This window comes from Ranitomeya imitator, chromosome 8, assembly GCF_032444005.1.
Source record: "Ranitomeya imitator isolate aRanImi1 chromosome 8, aRanImi1.pri, whole genome shotgun sequence".
NCBI lineage: Eukaryota > Metazoa > Chordata > Amphibia > Anura > Dendrobatidae > Ranitomeya > Ranitomeya imitator.
The window spans coordinates 12,553,616-12,573,743 of NC_091289.1; the positions used below are offsets into that span (position 1 = coordinate 12,553,616).

The window sequence follows — 20,128 nt, forward strand, 5'->3', positions numbered from 1 at the left end:
ACCTCCTGTATTATACCCCAGAGCTGCACTCACTATTCTGCTGGTGCAGTCACTGTGTACATACATTATATTACTGATCCTGAGTTACATCCTGTATTATACTCCACAGCTGCACTCACTATTCTGCTGGTACAGTCACTGTGTACATACATTACATTACTGATCCTGTATTATACTCCAGAGCTGCACTCACTATTCTGCTGGTGCAGTCACTGTGTACATACATTATATTACTGATCCTGAGTTACATCCTGTATTATACCCCAGAGCTCCACTCACTATTCTGCTGGTGCAGTCACTGTGTACATACATTACATTACTGATCGTGAGTTACATCCTGTATTATACTCCAGAGCTGCACTCACTATTCTGCTGGTGCAGTCACGGTGTACATACATTACATTACTGATCCTGAGTTACATCCTGTATTATACCCCAGAGCTGCACTCTCTATTCTGCTGGTGCAGTCACTGTGTACATACATTACATTACTGATCCTGAGTTACATCCTGTATTATACTCCAGAGCTGCACTCACTATTCTGCTGGTGCAGTCACTGTGTGTATATATTACATTACTGATCCTGAGTTACATCCTGTATTATACCCCAGAGCTGTACTCACTATTCTGCTGGTGCAGTCACTGTGTACATACATTACATTACTGATCCTGAGTTACATCCTGTATTATACCCCAGAGCTGCGCTCACTATTCTGCTGGTGCAGTCACTGTGTACATACATTACATTAGTCATCCTGAGTTACATCCTATATTACACTCCAGAGCTGCACTCACTATTCTGCTGGTGCAGTCACTGGGTACATACATTACATTTCTGATCCTGAGTTACATTCTGTATTATTTTCCAGAGCTGCACTCACTATTCTGCTGGTGCAGTCACTGGGTACATACTGTACATTACATTACTGATCCTGAGTTACATCCTGTATTATACCCCAGAGCTGCACTCACTATTCTGCTGGTGCAGTCACTGTGTACATACATTACATTACTGATCCTGAGTTACATCCTGTATTATACCCCAGAGCTGCACTCACTATTCTGCTGGTGCAGTCACTGTGTACATACATTACATTACTGATCCTGAGTTACATCCTGTATTATACCCCAGAGCTGCGCTCACTATTCTGCTGGTGCAGTCACTGTGTACATACATTACATTAGTCATCCTGAGTTACATCCTATATTATACTCCAGAGCTGCACTCACTATTCTGCTGGTGTAGTCACTGTGTACATACATTACATTACTGATCCTGAGTTACATTCTGTATTATTTTCCAGAGGTGTACTCACTATTCTGCTGGTGCAGTCACTGTGTACATACATTACATTACTGATCCTGAGTTACATTCTGTATTATTTTCCAGAGCTGCACTCACTATTCTGCTGGTGCAGTCACTGTGTACATACATTACATTACTGATCCTGAGTTACCTCCTGTATTATACTCCAGAGCTGTACTCACTATTCTGCTGGTGCAGTCACTGTGTACATACATTACATTACTGATCCTGAGTTACATCCTGTATTATACTCCAGAGCTGCACTCACTATTCTGCTGGTACAGTCACTGTGTACATATATTACATTACTGATCCTGAGTTACATCCTGTATTATACTCCAGAGCTGCACTCACTATTCTGCTGGTGCAGTCACTGTGTACATACATTACATTACTGATCCTGAGTTACATCCTGTATTATACCCCAGAGCTGCACTCACTATTCTGCTGGTGCAGTCACTGTGTACATACATTACTGATCCTGAGTTACATCCTGTATTATACCCCAGAGCTGCACTCTCTATTCTGCTGGTGCAGTCACTGTGTACATACATTACTGATCCTGAGTTACATCCTGTATTATACTCCAGAGCTGCACTCACTATTCTGCTGGTGCAGTCACTGTGTACATACATTACATTACTGATCCTGAGTTACATCCTGTATTATACCCCAGAGCTGCACTCACTATTCTGCTGGTGCAGTCACTGTGTACATACATTACATTACTGATCCTGAGTTACATCCTGTATTATACCCCAGAGCTGCGCTCACTATTCTGCTGGTGCAGTCACCGTGTACATACATTACATTACTGATCCTGAGTTACATCCTGTATTATACCCCAGAGCTGCGCTCACTATTCTGCTGGTGCAGTCACTGTGTACATACATTACATTAGTCATCCTGAGTTACATCCTATATTATACTCCAGAGCTGCACTCACTATTCTGCTGGTGTAGTCACTGGGTACATACATTACATTACTGATCCTGAGTTACATTCTGTATTATTTTCCAGAGCTGCACTCACTATTCTGCTGGTGCAGTCACTGTGTACATACATTACATTACTGATCCTGAGTTACCTCCTGTATTATACTCCAGAGCTGTACTCACTATTCTGCTGGTGCAGTCACTGTGTACATACATTACATTACTGATCCTGAGTTACATCCTGTATTATACTCCAGAGCTGCACTCACTATTCTGCTGGTGCAGTCACTGTGTACATACATTACATTACTGATCCTGAGTTACATCCTGTATTATACTCCAGAGCTGCACTCACTATTCTGCTGGTGCAGTCACTGTGTACATACATTACATTACTGATCCTGAGTTACATCCTGTATTATACTCCAGAGCTGCACTCACTATTCTGCTGGTGCAGTCACTGTGTACATACATTACATTACTGATCCTGAGTTACATCCTGTATTATACTCCAGAGCTGCACTCACTATTCTGCTGGTGCAGTCACTGTGTACATACATTACATTACTGATCCTGAGTCACATCCTGTATTATACTCCAGAGCTGCACTCACTATTCTGCTGGTGCAGTCACTGTGTACATACTGTATACTCGGGGGTGACGTATACTCGGGGGTGACACACAGGACGGGGATAGTAATGATCCCCAAGGACATATTATTTCTGCCCCTTCTATATCTGCAGACCGATCGCCCTGATGATGAACCCGACCGGTTGAGTCACCGGCTGCTGCAGTACGATCCGGTCACCGATAGGTGGAAACCATTGGCTCCCATGAATTATTCCAAGTATCGGTTCAGCGTTGCTGTGGTTGATGGCGAAATTTTCGTTTTGGGTAAGTGCATGAAGCTCTGGGGCACAGTGACTACTAAGGACCAGTACCAGTGGGTGCTCACGGCTAATGGGGGGAAGCCCGTGTAGGAGCCCCCTTCTCTACGTGGCTTATGGACATACCTTTTAAAGGGATTGTCACAAAACATGGCCGATTTCTTTCAGAAAGAGCGCCCCCTTATCCATGGGTTGTGTGTGATATTACAGCTCAGCTCCATTCATTTCAATGAAGCTGCAATACCACCTACAACCTGTGGAGAGGAGGGGCGCTCTTTCTTAAAATTTTGATGAATCCATTTTTTTCCAAGTTCACATAAAGGGACTGAATTCTTCTCTCGTCCCCTTCCATCGCGAGTGGCCTCGAGGAGGAAAGTTCTCCGTCTTCACGGCAGCCAGTAACATTTAAATAATTTACAGAAAGATGTTTCCTCGGAGCAATGACTCCATTAATTCTGCACCCTGGCACTATACATCCCTCGCTGCCGCTGTATTTCAATCTGTATATAAATAGCTGCTATGTCACATTTACAGCTCGCCTCCATTAACACTTTATAAACGCGGCGCTGCCGGTGTCATGCATCACTGCGCCTCCGAGTCAAGTGCACAGTGAAGGACGTTCCGCCAGGCGAGGCCCTAATGGAGCTGAATTTAACATGAGGATCTGCCTGTGCGAGGGATAAATATGGGAGATTTGTTTTACCAGTCTGCTATGAGGAGGGAAGAGTACACAAGACTTAAAGTGATTTTCCACTTTTTGACATTATGTCATTTTTAAGTCCATAATTCCGTACTGATCACTTTCTTAATATATCTTTATAACAATCGGAGCTCGGATTTTCTTATACGGGGCCGCATAGTCAAAGCTACAGCATATAATATGTCTGCTGCTTACAGCTGTCACTAGAGGGAGCTCTGGAGCTTAGTGCAGACTGGTTTATTACAGAGTTCACGCTCCCCCTAGTGGTGGCTGCAGATAGCGCTGAAGGTCCAAATTAGCAAAATTATTATATATTAATTAAATGTATCAACACAGACTTTTGGACCTGTTCACACTGCACAGGGTCGGCGTTAGTGGCAGGCAGTCCAGGCAGCTGCCTAGGGCCCCCGGATTAAAGCAAAGTTGACATTCACTTTAAAACTCAAGATCCCCCTGAGAATAGATTAGGAGTATTCAACCTCAAAAATCAGTCGATCTACCCGGATAGACCAGAGAAGGCCAAAATTTTGGCTGTCTAACTGTTGACGGACTACAACTTCCAGCTGTTTTTTTCTAAAGGCATGCCAGGAATAGTAGTTCTACAACAGCTGGAAAGTGACAGATTGGAGGACCCCGACCCAGATAAGGTCTCCTCTCATCCATGGCGGTTTTCGATATCATAAAGGGTTATTTCCATCTGATGCATTTCTGCCATAAATGTAGGATAAATGTGAGTCCCACCAGTTGTCTGTACGAAGCTGTCAGTAGAGAAGAAGCGCATGCGCAGCTCTCTGCATTCATGTGTATGGGAGTTCTGAGATGGAGTTGCAATGGAGAGGAGGCCGCGCAAATCCCTTCATTGATTTGTAGATGTTAAGCAATTTTCAGAACTCCCATACAAATGAACAAAGACAGTCACCTATCCACTGGTGGCAGCATGCAACCAACTCCATTTTTGAGATAGGCCCAACATATAGCAATGTACTGGATGGGAATAATATATTAAAGGGAATCCATCACTCGCCATAAATATGTGAAATCTTTACGTGGTGTAAATGCTGCTGTTCTCCTGAATCCGGCACTGTTTTTCTTTTCTTCCTGCGCCTTTCCATTCCTAAGATATGGCCTGCTCTTAGTAGTATGTTAATTTAGTGGGTGTGGTCCTCAACTCCCTTATATGGGCATATTCTTACAGAAAATATAAGGCCATATCTTAGGAACAGAGAGGCGCAGGAAAAAAATAAAAACAACGCCGCATTCAGGAGAACAGCAGTGTTTCTATCAGATAAAAATTAATTACATGTTTACATTTTCTTTAAATCATCGTGATAGATCATTATAAAAAAACACTGTGACTTTTCTTCCACTTTTCTTGCAATAACCTCTTTATGATCTCAGCTTGGAATAAAGCCTACTGTTTTCACTTTTCCTGGCAATCTTCTTCCCCTCCTGACCTAAAAACATCACCTCCGACCACCCTTCCTCCTTTTGCCCCTCTGACAACTTTTTCAACTCTACAGTATGTCATGCCATTTTCATCAGATCTTATCTTCTGTTTCCTATTTATAAAAACCCATCCGGCCCAATTTCATTAAAAAAAAAACTTGGAAAGCGGCGAAGATCAATTCTGTTTCCCAGAAGATTCTAAAATAAAACCACCCAAAACAAGAACACAGAGATGATTTTTGCATAATTAAGACAATTGGGCTTTAATTGAGTCTATTTGGAGAACCAGAAGTTTGTTTTACGAAAAAAATGGAAAAAAAAAAAAAAAAAAGAAATTCCGTCTGTTTCCACCGAAGGAAGTGAGACGGACGGAGAACAAGAAGGCTTTGATCCGCCGCCTTCCAGTAAGAGGATTTCTTTATCAATAGACGTCTTTCACCTTTTAGTTTCGCCGTTATGAGGATTACAGGGCGGGAAACAATCGGGGCCTTGTTTAGATTTTTAAAAAATGTCATGAGAATTTGCTATTTTTCTCCTTTTTTTTAGCGAGGTCTTTACAAAACTCAATGTGTTTTGTTCTACAGTTAGTAAATAAAATGAAGGGGCCGGGATTGGGGCTGTGAGACGTCTTTATTGTGCACATGCCATTAAGATGCCCGCTGCCTCCGTTCCTGGGACCCATCCAAGATCCTCTGAATCGGCCTCTCATTAGGCGGACAATGGCGATATTTCCAGCGCATCCTGCGAATAATAATTCCGGACGGTGAAAGCGCGGAGACGAGGATGAAGATGGAGTCGAGGACTTCAAAGTCGCAAAACAAACTCAGAAACATCTCGTCACTGGTTTGCAATTTGTCGTATTAAAAGGACACTGCACAAATAGTCTGTTGTGCTACTGCTCCCTGCAGGGGCGTACATAGAAATCATGGGGGCTCCGTAGCAGAAGTCCTATTATGGCCCCACCACAAAAAAAACTGAAAAAAAAAATATTCGGCAGAAGAGCATACCTCACAACTTCGCAGCCCTTACAAAGTAATTTCACCCCTATCGAAGCCCCTTAGTTTTCCCACACAGTAAGATACCCCTTGTATGGCCTCCATAAAGTATGATGGCAAAAAAGTGCCCCCCAAACACAGCATGATGACCCTACTGTACCCACCTCCGCATAGTATGATACCCCCCCACAATGACCCTAACACAGTATTATGGCCCCAACACAGCCCTCCATAAAGTATGATGGCCCTCCATACAGTATAATGGCCCTCCATACAGTATAATAGCCCTCCATACAGTATAATAGCCCTCCATACAGTATAATGGCCCTCCATACAGTATAATGGCCCTCCATACAGTATAATGGCCATCCATACAGTATAATGGCCCTCCATACAGTATAATGGCCATCCATACAGTATAATGGCCCTCCATACAGTATAATGGCCCTCGATACAGTCTGATATCTCCCACAGAACCCTCAACACTGTATAATAGCCTATACACAATAACTGTCCCCACATATCCCTTCAAATAGTATAATGCCCCCCACATAGCCATCCAAATAGTATAATGGTCCCCACATAGCCATCCAAATAGTATAATGGACCCCAACATAGCCCTTCAAATACTATAATGGACCCCAACATAGCCCTTCAAGTAGTATAATAGCTCCCACATAGCCCTTCAACTAGTATACTAGACTCCACATAGCCCTCTAAATAGTATAATAACTCCCACATAGCCTTCCAAATAGTATAATGGCCCCCACATAGCCCTCCAAATAGTGTATTGGACCCCAACATAGCCCTTCAACTAGTATAATAGACTCCACATAGCCCTCTAAATAGTATAATGAGCGTGGGCCCACACATAGCACTCCAAATAATATAATGGCCCTAACATAGCCCTTCAAATAGTGTAATGGCCCCCACATAGCCCTCCAAACAGTATAATGGCCCCCACATAGCCCTTCAAATAGTGTAATGGCCCCCACATAGCCCTCCAAACAGTATAATGGCCCCCACATAGCCCTTCAAATAGTATAATGGCCCCCACATAGCGCTCCAAATAGTATAATGGCCCACACATAGCCCTTCAAATAGTATAATGGCCCCCACATAGCGCTCCAAATAGTATAATGGCCCCCACATAGCCCTTCAAATAGTATGATGGATCCCACATAGCCCTCCAAATAGTATACTGGAACCCAAAATAGCTTGGTGCTGACATCAGGCCCCCTCCGACTGACAGGCCCCCTAGCGGATGCATGGACTGATGCTATTAGCGGTATACCATTGGCTCCATGTTATCAGCAGTTTTATCCTGCGGAGAGGCTGACTGTAGGGTTCTTTAATTAGATAACCGGGCTGAGATGTAATACCTGAAGTGGCCCATTCAAAAGAGAGGCGCTGTTTCCTGAAGCAAGCAGCCAGATTTTTCTCATCTCATACAACCTAATGGAGTAATAATGTCAGGGAATTATGTAGGTGTAGTGATCGTAAGGGCACAGGAGCTCTGCCTGCACCATCACATCCCCACACAGGAGCAGCCGGGATCAGAGACAACTCAGATCTCCACCATATAAAGCTATCAATGCTGAACATGGCATATTAGTGACTGAGAGAGGTAGTGTCCCTCACTATCATACCTTCCTCCAACCGTCATGATCGAGGGGTGCCGATAGGCTGCTAGTGCAGACAAAAACTTAAAGGGATTGGACAACCCCTTTAACAACTGCCCCCAGGTCTTCCATCTTAGTACACCTTTTAGATCCTGCAATATAGGAGTATTGCGGGGTAATACAAAAGCGATCAAGTGTGACTAAATAAAGATGCAAACACTTTTATATAAAATGCTTAAAAAGAAAAAACTATAAAAAAAAACTAAAAAAATTGTTTAAAAAAATCCACATAATTAGTATTGCGGCAACCTGAATTATAAAATTGTCACTTTTTTAAACCTAAAATGTTAGAGGCCTAAATAATGCCAGAATTGTTGTATTTTAACATCACAAAAACGTAATAAAACAGTAAAAAAAAAAAAAAGGCTGGCGGCTTTCTTGCACAGACAGCGCCACCCCTGACCACAGGCTGCTCATGGTATTGCAGCTCCGCATTCTCTTCCCCCGCAGGTGGCATCGGCTGCATCGGTCCGGACAAAGGACAAGCCCGAAAGTGTCTGGATGCCGTGGAGATATATAATGTAGATGGAAATTTCTGGAGAGAAGGTCCTGCGATGCCGTACCCGCTCCTCACCCTGAGAAGTCACGCCAGCAGCGCCGGAGCCGTGGATGGGAAGCTCTATGTTTGTGGAGGGTATCGTGGAGCAGGTAGGAGATTTCTTCAATTAATGGTGTAAAAGCCTCATAAATTGGTCCAAAATTCTAAATATGATTGTAGCCGTCTGAGCCTTAATTTTCTGACACATTGCTCCGAATCCCCTGCATTGACAAAGGATTAATGATGAAAGTCAGGCTTCCTGCAGCCACCACTAGAGGGAGCTGGAGTTCATGAGTATACAGTAAACTCCTAAGCTCCCCCTTGTGGTGGCTCCAAATAAAACGCAGAAAAATGGATAAAGTTTAAAGGGGAAATGCACTTTAAAATTAAAAGAGACAGTGAGGAGGGAAGGGGGCACTGACATGACACTTTTTTAGGATATATAGGTAATAGAAATACTGCACTATACCTGTATAGAGACACGGCCCTTTCCCTCTCCCTCCCTTCCATTGCACGGTATGGACTTCCCCTTTAAGTAGAGCCACTTGTGCAAGCTCTAGAGCCTCTATGGATCTGGGGATTAAGCATAATACCCTGAAATAATCATTTTTGTGTGTTCCAGTTGTGAGTGGCAGGTCCATTATTCTGCGCTGAACGGGTGAACTTTGTCAGGGGTTCATGGACTTTTGCAATCCTATTGTAATTTTACAGACGCCCAGAGACAAAAAAAACGGATGGTAGCAGCTGCATACCGCCAACCCCACATCCATAACTGTTAATCATTTCAAAATTATTACTTTTGCAAACATTTTTGCATAAAACAAATAAATAAGGAAACTTTTCACATAAACCTGATGAAAAATGTATCATGGTTTTGAGTTCACAGTTTCCATTTAAAATTGGATTTCACGGGTGTGAACTCTTTTGCAATCCTTATGATCGAATGCACATAAAAGCACTGCGGTGTATACAGCTGCTATGCAAGCTTATGTGTCTCCATGGCAACAGACTACAATCTAGCCCTGCGTAGTCTGATGCTGTTACTCTATTGTTTATGTTAAATGTAAAAGAAAAAGGGGGTCAGATAGGAAACAGTGTTAACTATGGGATCTGACTACGGAGGGTTTCTTTGTAGTCTGTCACCACGACAACACATAAGTCTGCATGGTAGCTGCGTACGTAAAACGATATGACATTTTTTTTTTAGTTTAGCAGAAGACAATTAATTTATAAAACGGGAAATAATCCTGTGCTTTTAAGCAAATCATCCACATAATATTAAAAATGCATGAGGACTACTACACTCACTCGGCTCCAATCATTCTCAATTATTAATCACCGTAATGGACACAATCATGCTGTTATCTCTTGTGTTTTAGTTTTATTTGCCCTCCGATAATCCTTTACACTCCTGGAAAGTCTGTTTTGTAGCTTCATCTCCATGGAAGAGATTAAATCTGCTCTTCCCATCCTGCACATGCTGATAAAATTGCACTGTAATCCCTCGCTCTGCGACGTTCTGCGCCGCTCTGCGACGTTCTGCGCCGCTCTGCGGTGATCATACCGGGGGGATTGTCTGGAGACAAATGGAGACAAAGACGTCCAGGGATCTGACATAAGGTTATAGATGCACTTGGGAGCAGGTGATGCCACCGTGCGATGATTGGTGTTAAAGGAGAACTCCAGCCAATACGGATGTGACATTGTTGCAATTGTTCCACTAAATAAGATTTTAAGGGGTTTGGTTACTTACAGGTCCTTCTCAAAAAATTAGCATATAGTGTTAAATTTCATTATTTACCATAATGTAATGATTACAATTAAACTTTCATATATTATAGATTCATTATCCACCAACTGGGTAAACCTGCTATTCTTTGTATTATGCTGCTTGCAAGTACTTTCCGTTTCAGGAAAGCATCCACTATGTATTTCCTTTGAGTAGAGGGCTTTTCGGTCTCTTTCGTCCCGCTACATTTAGCCCAACTTGGGTCTCTCCCTAAGGTGGCTAGCATGTATGTATCGCTTGCTCACCGAGCCCCACTCCATACAGCCAACCAATTCCAGCCCTGTGCTGATGAGGGCCTAAAGCCCGAAACACGTGTCCACAGGTAGGAATTGGTTGGCTGTGTAAATTTAGAAACTAATCCGCAGCATTGCACGCTTGGCGGTTCCAAGCGCTGTGGATTAGACAGGGGTGGAAAGAGATGATTTGCATAGCTCCGCCTACTGCAAAGGATTCTGGGTAAACCTGCTATTCTTTGTATTATGCTGCTTGCAAGTACTTTCCGTTTCAGGAAAGCATCCACTATGTATTATCCACCAACTGAAATTTGTCAGGTCTTTTATTGTTTTAATACTGATGATTTTGGCATACAACTCCTGATAACCCAAAAAACCTGTCTCAATAAATTAGCATATCAAGAAAAGGTTCTCTAAACGACCTATTACCCTAATCTTCTGAATCAACTAATTAACTCTAAACACATGCAAAAGATACCTGAGGCTTTTATAAACTCCCTGCCTGGTTCATTACTCAAAACCCCCATCATGGGTAAGACTAGCGACCTGACAGATGTCAAGAAGGCCATCATTGACACCCTCAAGCAAGAGGGTAAGACCCAGAAAGAAATTTCTCACCAAATAGGCTGTTCCCAGAGTGCTGTATCAAGGCACCTCAATGGTAAGTCTGTTGGAAGGAAACAATGTGGCAGAAAACGCTGTACAACGAGAAGAGGAGACCGGACCCTGAGGAAGATTGTGGAGAAGGACCGATTCCAGACCTTGGGGAACCTGAGGAAGCAGTGGACTGAGTCTGGTGTGGAAACATCCAGAGCCACCGTGCACAGGCGTGTGCAGGAAATGGGCTACAGGTGCCGCATTCCCCAGGTAAAGCCACTTTTGAACCATAAACAGCGGCAGAGGCGCCTGACCTGGGCTACAGAGAAGCAGCACTGGACTGATGCTAAGTGGTCCCAAGTACTTTTTTCTGATGAAAGCAAATTTTGCATGTCATTCGGAAATCAAGGTGCCAGAGTCTGGAGGAAGACTGGGGAGAAGGAAATGCCAAAATGCCTGAAGTCCAGTGTCAAGTACCCACAGTCAGTGATGGTGTGGGGTGCCATGTCAGCTGCTGGTGTTGGTCCACTGTGTTTCATCAAGGGCAGGGTCAATGCAGCTAGCTATCAGGAGATTTTGGAGCACTTCATGCTTCCATCGGCTGAAATGCTTTATGGAGATGAAGATTTCATTTTTCAGCACGACCTGGCACCTGCTCACAGTGCCAAAACCACTGGTAAATGGTTTACTGACCATGGTATTACTGTGCTCAATTGGCCTGCCAACTCTCCTGACCTGAACCCCATAGAGAATCTGTGGGATATTGTGAAGAGAAAGTTGAGAGACGCAAGACACAACACTCTGGATGAGCTTAAGGCCGCTATTGAAGCATCCTGGGCCTCCATAACATCTCAGCAGTGTCACAGGCTGATTGCCTCCATGCCACGCCGCATTGAAGCAGTCATTTCTGCCAAAGGATTCCCGACCAAGTATTGAGTGCATAACTGAACATTATTATTTGATGGTTTTTTTGTTTGTTATTAAAAAACACTTTTATTTGATTGGATGGGTGAAATATGCTAATTTATTGAGACAGGTTTTTTGGGTTATCAGGAGTTGTATGCCAAAATCATCAGTATTAAAACAATAAAAGACCTGACAAATTTCAGTTGGTGGATAATGAATCTATAATATATGAAAGTTTAATTGTAATCATTACATTATGGTAAATAATGAAATTTAACACTATATGCTAATTTTTGAGAAGGACCTGTATGTAAAAAAAAAAAATTTCTCCAATGTATCTCAGAGATTAAAACTCTCCTCCCGTTTGTGTATACAGCTCCCATGCAGACCCGCAGTGGTGGCCGAAAGTGAGAGGGAATCAAACTTTGCTGATTCTTTTAGTCGGATGTTTCTTTGGTTACTTAAACATTTCATAACTTTTTACACTTTTATTGACAAATACAGAAAGTTTCTTTAAATCCTCAACAGTCCCAGCGCTGCCCCTTATTCTCCAGACACCTGCCCCTTTTCTCCAGAATTCTGCCCCTTATTCTCCACACTCCTGCCCCTTATTCTCCAGACTCCTGCCCCTTATTCTCCAGACTCCTGTCCCTTATTCTCCAGAATTCTGCCCCTTATTCTCCACACTCCTGCCCCTTATTCTCCAGACTCCTGTCCCTTATTCTCCACACTCCTGCCCCTTATTCTCCAGACTCTGGCCCTTATTCTCCAGACTTCTGCCCCTTATTCTCCAGACTCCGGCCCCTTATTCTCCACACTCCTGCCCCTTATTCTCCAGACTCCTGCCCCTTATTCTCCAGACTCCTGCCCCTTATTCTCCACACTCCTGCCCCTTATTCTCCAGACTCCTGCCCCTTATTCTCCACACTCCTGCCCCTTATTCTCCAGACTTCTGCCCCTTATTCTCCAGACTCCGGCCCCTTATTCTCCAGACACTGGCCCTTATTCTCCAGACTCCTGCCCCTTATTCTCCAGACTCCGGCCCCTTATTCTCCAGACTCTGGCCCTTATTCTCCAGACTCCTTCCCCTTATTCTCCACACTCCTGCCCCTTATTCTTCAGACTTCTGCCCCTTATTCTCCAGACTCCGGCCCCTTATTCTCCAGACTCCTGCCCCTTATTCTCCAGACTTCTGCCCCTTATTCTCCAGACTCCGGCCCCTTATTCTCCAGACTCCGGCCCCTTATTCTCCACACTCCTGCCCCTTATTCTCCACACTCCTGCCCCTTATTCTCCACACTCCTGCCCCTTATTCTCCACACTGCTGCCCCTTATTCTCCACACTGCTGCCCCTTATTCTCCACACTCCTGCCCCTTATTCTCCAGACTCCGGCCCCTTATTCTCCAGACTCTGGCCCCTTATTCTCCAGACTCTGGCCCTTATTCTCCAGACTCCTGCCCCTTATTCTCCAGACTCCGGCCCCTTATTCTCCAGACTCTGGCCCTTATTCTTCAGACTCCTTCCCCTTATTCTCCACACTCCTGCCCCTTATTCTCCAGGCTCCTGCCCCTTATTCTCCAGACTCTGGCCCCCTATTCTCCACACTCCCGCCCCTTATTCTCCAGACTTCTGCCCCTTATACTCCAGACTTCTGCCCCTTATTCTCCAGGCTCCGGCCCCTTATTCTCCCGACATTGGCCCTTATTCTCCAGACTCCTGCCCCTTATTCTCCAGACTCCTGCCCCTTATTCTCCACATTCCTGCACCTTATTCTCCAGACTTCTGCCCCTTATTCTCCAGACTCCTGCCCCTTATTCTCCAGACTTCTGCCCCTTATTCTCCAGACTCCGGCCCCTTATTCTCCACACTCCGGCCCCTTATTCTCCACACTCCTGCCCCTTATTCTCCAGACTCCTGCCCCTTATTCTTCAGAATTCTGCCCCTTATTCTCCACACTTCTGCCCCTTATTCTCCAGACTCCTGTCCCTTATTCTCCACACTCCTGCCCCTTATTCTCCAGACTCCTGCCCCTTATTCTCCACTCTTCTGCCCCTTATTCTCCACACTCCTGCCCCTTATTCTCCACACTCCTGCCCCTTATTCTCCACACTCCTGCCCCTTATTCTCCACACTCCTGCCCCTTATTCTCCACACTCCTGCCCCTTGTTCTCCACACTCCTGCCTCTTAGGCTGCCGTCACACTAGCAGTAAAAAGGAGAGTCATGTGTCTGCCAGAAGTAAAGGGAGACCACTCATGTGTGGGGGCTTCTAATCCATGGAGGGGATCACTCACAATGTGTGGGGGCTTTTCATCCATGAAGAGGTTCAATCACAATGTGTGGGGGCTTCTCATCCATGGAGGGGATCACTCACAATGTGTGGGGTCTTTTCATCCATGGAGGGGATCACTCACAATGTGTGGGGGCTTTTCATCCATGGAGAGGTTCAATCACAATGTGTGGGGTCTTTTCATCCATGGAGGGGATCACTCACAATGTGTGGGGTCTTTTCATCCATGGAGGGGATCACTCACAATGTGTGGAGGCTTCTCATCCATGGAGGGGATCACTCACAATATGTGGGGGCTTCTCATCCATGGAGGGGTCACTCACAATGTGTGGGGGCTTCTCATCCATGGAGGGGATCACTCACAATGTGTGGAGGCTTCTCATCCATGGAGGGGATCACTCACAATGTGCGGGGGCTTCTCATCCATGGACAATGTGTGGGGGCTTCTCATCCATGGAGGGGATCACTCACAATGTGTGGGGTCTTCTCATCCATGGAGGGGATCACTCACAATGTGTGGAGGCTTCTCATCCATGGAGGGGATCACTCACAATGTGTGGGGGCTTCTCATCCATGGAGGGGATCACTCACAATGTGTGGGGGCTTCTCATCCATGGAGGGGATCACTCACAATGTGTGGGGTCTTCTCATCCATGGAGGGGATCACTCACAATGTGTGGAGGCTTCTCATCCATGGAGGGGATCACTCACAATGTGTGGAGGCTTCTCATCCATGGAGGGGGTCACTCACAATGTGTGGGGGCTTCTCATCCATGGAGGGGATCACTCACAATGTGTGGGGGCTTCTCATCCATGGAGGGGATCACTCACAATGTGTGGGGGCTTCTCATCCATGGAGGTGATCACTCACAATGTGTGGGGGCTTCTCATCCATGGAGGGGATCACTCACAATGTGTGGGGGCTTCTCATCCATGGAGGGGATCACTCACAATGTGTGGGGTCTTCTCATCCATGGAGGGGATCACTCACAATGTGTGGGGTCTTCTCATCCATGGAGGGGATCACTCACAATGTGTGGAGGCTTCTCATCCATGGAGGGGATCACTCACAATGTGTGGAGGCTTCTCATCCATGGAGGGGGTCACTCACAATGTGTGGGGGCTTCTCATCCATGGAGGGGATCACTCACAATGTGTGGGGGCTTCTCATCCATGGAGGGGATCACTCACAATGTGTGGGGGCTTATCATCCATGGAGGGGATCACTCACAATGTGTGGGGGCTTCTCATCCATGCAGGGCTGATATCAAGCTAAAGAGGCGAAGGGCAGAAATCTGGAGAATAAGGGGAAATATTGAGGCTTTTCAAAAACTTCATGGATTTGTTAATAAAAGTGTCGAAAAGTATGAGAAGTTTATAATTGTACTTCACCAACCATAAAAACATCCGACTAAAAGATGGAAAAACACTGAACACGCAAAATGTAAAAACCTAAATTTGTGTCAGTCTCAAAACTTTTGGCCACGACTATATGTGTAACAAAGTCAGGTTCAGACGACACGGAGGAAGCTTTGCTTGTAGTCTTTAACCACAGAGACGCATACATTTGCAAAGCAGTTGTACACACAAAATTCTATGGGACGTGTTAGAAATGGATTGCAAAAGTGTTCACACCCTTTACATTCCACAATATAGTCTAAAGTGACAGTCCCTGGGAGAGATGTAAACCGGAGAGACCACACACAAGAGAAAGATCTGAAAGTGTCACATGGGCTTGTTCTTCTGTAAAGAAGGGGGTCTTCCTCCTCCGGGGGTCTTCCTCCTCCGGGGGTCACCTCCTAGGGTGAAGCAGAGCCCCCTCTTCCCCATGCAGGCTTCACATCCCAATTATAACATAAGAATGGATGGCTGCAGGGCAATCGGGGGTTAATCTCCTTCTCAGGGAAGCCATTATGGGAATTAGACAAAGGAGCGTTATTGAGATCGTCTACATTTAATAGGGTGTACAAACTTTCAGGCACTCACACTCTCATGAGAAGTGATGTTTTTGTATTTGTCATTCTGAGGATTTTTTTTTTTTTGTTAAATCATCTAAAATTAGATTTACAAGAGATTGTAACAAAAATCCTAATATCCAAATCTGATTATTAGCGAATATTGGTATTTCAGCCTCTTATCCATTGAAATCTCTCATAAACGCTGTGTGTGAATATGCTGCGACTGCAGCTCTGGATGTAACTGGAGTAACAAGAAAATAAGCACAATAAAGCAAAATATATCTGATAATTAATGTGCGATATGGAAATACATGATAATGTTGAACAAAAAAAAAAAGCTACAAAAAATGTTTTCCTTTAAACCTGAACGTCTTCAACTGGTTTAATTACTTTCTGCCAGAAATCATTACTTCTATAATGCTGACAGTCAGCAAGTCATCTAATAGACCGTCTCCCATGTAAATAACCTGCGCTGATACAGTCATTCTATTTAATTGATGCCTTCATATCTCTTAATAATTTATCTGCTCCTGTCTGTACAGACTGCACTTCCATCACTTCCTACAATATATTACAAGGGAGGAAATACAATAAAACTGCCCCTAAGTATTATAATACTGCCCATAACTACGAGAATATAACTACTATAATACTGCCCATATGTACAAGAAAATAACTACTATAATACTGCTCCTATGTACAAGAATATAACTACTATAATACTGTCCCTATGTACAGGAATATAACTACTATAATACTGTCCCTATGTACAAGAATATAACTACTATAATACTGCCCCCTATGTACAAGAATATAACTACTATAATACTGCTCCTATGTACAAGAATATAACTACTATAATACTGCCCCTATGTACAGGAATATAACTACTATAATACTGCCCCTATGTACAGGAATATAACTACTATAATACTGCTCCTATGTACAAGAATATAACTACTATAATACTGCCCCTATGTACAAGAATATAACTACTATAATACTGCCCCCTATGTACAAGAATATAACTACTATAATACTGCCCCTATGTACAAGAATATAACTACTATAATACTGCCCCTATGTACAAGAATATAACTACTATAATACTGCCCCTATGTACAGGAATATAACTACTATAATACTGCTCCAATGTACAAGAATATAACTACTATAATACTGCCCCTATGTACAAGAATATAACTACTATAATACTGCCTCTATATACAAGAATATAACTACTATAATACTTCCCCTATGTACAAGAATATAACTACTATAATACTGTCCCTATGTACAAGAATATAACTACTATAATACTGCCCCTATGTACAAGAATATAACTACTATAATACTGCCCCTATGTACAGGAATATAACTACTATAATACTGCTCCAATGTACAAGAATATAACTACTATAATACTGCCCCTATGTACAAGAATATAACTACTATAATACTGCCTCTATATACAAGAATATAACTACTATAATACTTCCCCTATGCACAAGAATATAACTACTATAATACTGCTCCTATGTACAAGAATATAACTACTATAATACTGCACCTATGTACAAGAATATAACTACTATAATACTTCCCCTATGTACAAGAATATAACTACTATAATACTGCTCCTATGTACAAGAATATAACTACTATAATACTGCACCTATGTACAAGAATATAACTACTATAATACTTCCCCTATGTACAAGAATATAACTACTATAATACTGCTCCTATGTACAAGAATATAACTACTATAAATACTGCTCCTATGTACAAGAATATAACTACTATAATACTGCCCCTATGTACAAGAATATAACTACTATAATACTGCGCCCTATGTACAAGAATATAACTACTATAATACTGCTCCTATGTACAAGAATATAACTACTATAATACTGCCCCTATTTACAAGAATGTAACTACTATAATACTGCCCCCTATATACAAGAATATAACTATTATAATACTGTTCCCTATGTATAAGAATATAACTACTATAATACTGCTCCTATGTACAAGAATATAACTACTATAATACTGCTCCTGTGTACAAGAATATAATTACTATAATACTGCCCCCTATGTACAAGAATACAACTACTATAATACTGCCCCCTATGTACAAGAATATAACTACTATAATACTGCTGCTATGTACAAGAATATAACTGCTATAATACTGCCCCTATGTACAAGAATATAACTACTATAATACTGCCCCTATGTACAAGATTATAACTACTATAATACTGCTCCTATGTACAAGAATATAACTACTATAATACTGCTCATATCTACGAGAATATAACTACTATAATACTGCTCCCTATGTACAAGAATATAACTACTATAATACTGCCCCCTATGTACAAGAATATAACTACTATAATACTGCCCCCTATGTACAAGAATATAACTACTATAATACTGCCCCTATGTACAAGAATATAACTACTATAATACTGCCCCTATGTACAAGAATATAACTACTATAATACTGCTCCTATGTACAAGAATATAACTACTATAATACTGCCCCCTATGTACAAGAATATAACTACTATAATACTGCCCCCTATGTACAAGAATATAACTACTATAATACTGCCCCCTATGTACAAGAATATAACTACTATAATACTGCCCCTATGTACAAGAATATAACTACTATAATACTGCTCCTATGTACAAGAATATAACTACTATAATACTGCCCCCTATGTACAAGAATATAACTACTATAATACTGCCCCTATGTACAAGAATATAACTACTATAATACTGCCCCTATGTACAAGAATATAACTACTATAATACTGCCTCCTATGTACAAGAATATAACTACTATAATACTGCTCCTATGTACAAGAATATAACTACTATAATACTGCCCCCTATGTACAAGAATATAACTACTATAATACTGCCCCTATGTACAAGAATATAACTACTATAATACTGCCCCTATATACAAAAATATAACTACTATAATACTGCCCCCTATGTTCGGCTGTTGTACCTGTGTGTCAGATCCGACATTTCCGGCATGCTGTATTATTTATGATTGTGGAAAGACACAGAAGAAAGTGATTTAAATGATAATCTGAGTTTACAGAAATAAATAAAACATGTAATTATCACCAGTAAACCGTGGATTATCTGCCACTGAAATGTATGGGGCACCTGGAAATGTTCTATATTCCCCTCCCGTGCGTCATGTATACATGGATGTTGCGTGCGGCTATAGATCAGCGCTGTTCAGAGGTTTTGTCCTTTTAGTTTTCAGCATCGGAGACTTCGCTTTTTGGGGCACTATAGACGGTCATGATATCATGACCCGCTGTATTTAGGCACTACATGATGGTAGTATACGCACATAATATGGTGGTATTACTAGAACACTATTTTGTGCTATTATTAGGGCATTGAATAGTTATAGTATTTGAGCATTATTTAATGGGTTTATGCAGGCAAAGTATATCGGTGTTATTGCATCACTGTATGGTCATATTATTGAAATATTGCATGGTGGTATTATGAAGGCAAAGCATAGCACTATTGTTGCAGCAATATATGGTGGTAGTATTGAATTGTTACATGATGAATTTATGCAGGCATTGTATGGTCGTATTATTCCAGCATTATATGGTAGTATTATTGCAGTAATATTTAGTGGAATTATGTTGGCATTTTATAGTGGTATTATTGAAGCACTCTATGGTGGTATAAATGAATTATGGAGGTATTATTGAAGTATTATATGGTGGTATTATGCAGGCATAGTATGGTGATATTATTGCAGCTCTATATGTCATATTATTGAAAAATTACAAGGTGGGTATATG

At 42.4% G+C, this 20,128-nt stretch overlaps 1 protein-coding gene across 1 annotated transcript in view; it reads left to right on the plus strand.

Moving 5' to 3' along the window:
* Positions 1 to 20,128, plus strand: part of KBTBD12 (kelch repeat and BTB domain containing 12) — a 60,265-nt gene that overhangs the window by 13,171 nt on the left and 26,966 nt on the right. Inside the window, exons 3-4 of the mRNA XM_069735905.1 lie at positions 2,985 to 3,135; positions 8,402 to 8,599. Of these exons, the coding sequence (XP_069592006.1) occupies positions 2,985 to 3,135; positions 8,402 to 8,599 (349 nt within the window). The remainder of the gene's footprint in view (positions 1 to 2,984; positions 3,136 to 8,401; positions 8,600 to 20,128) is intronic.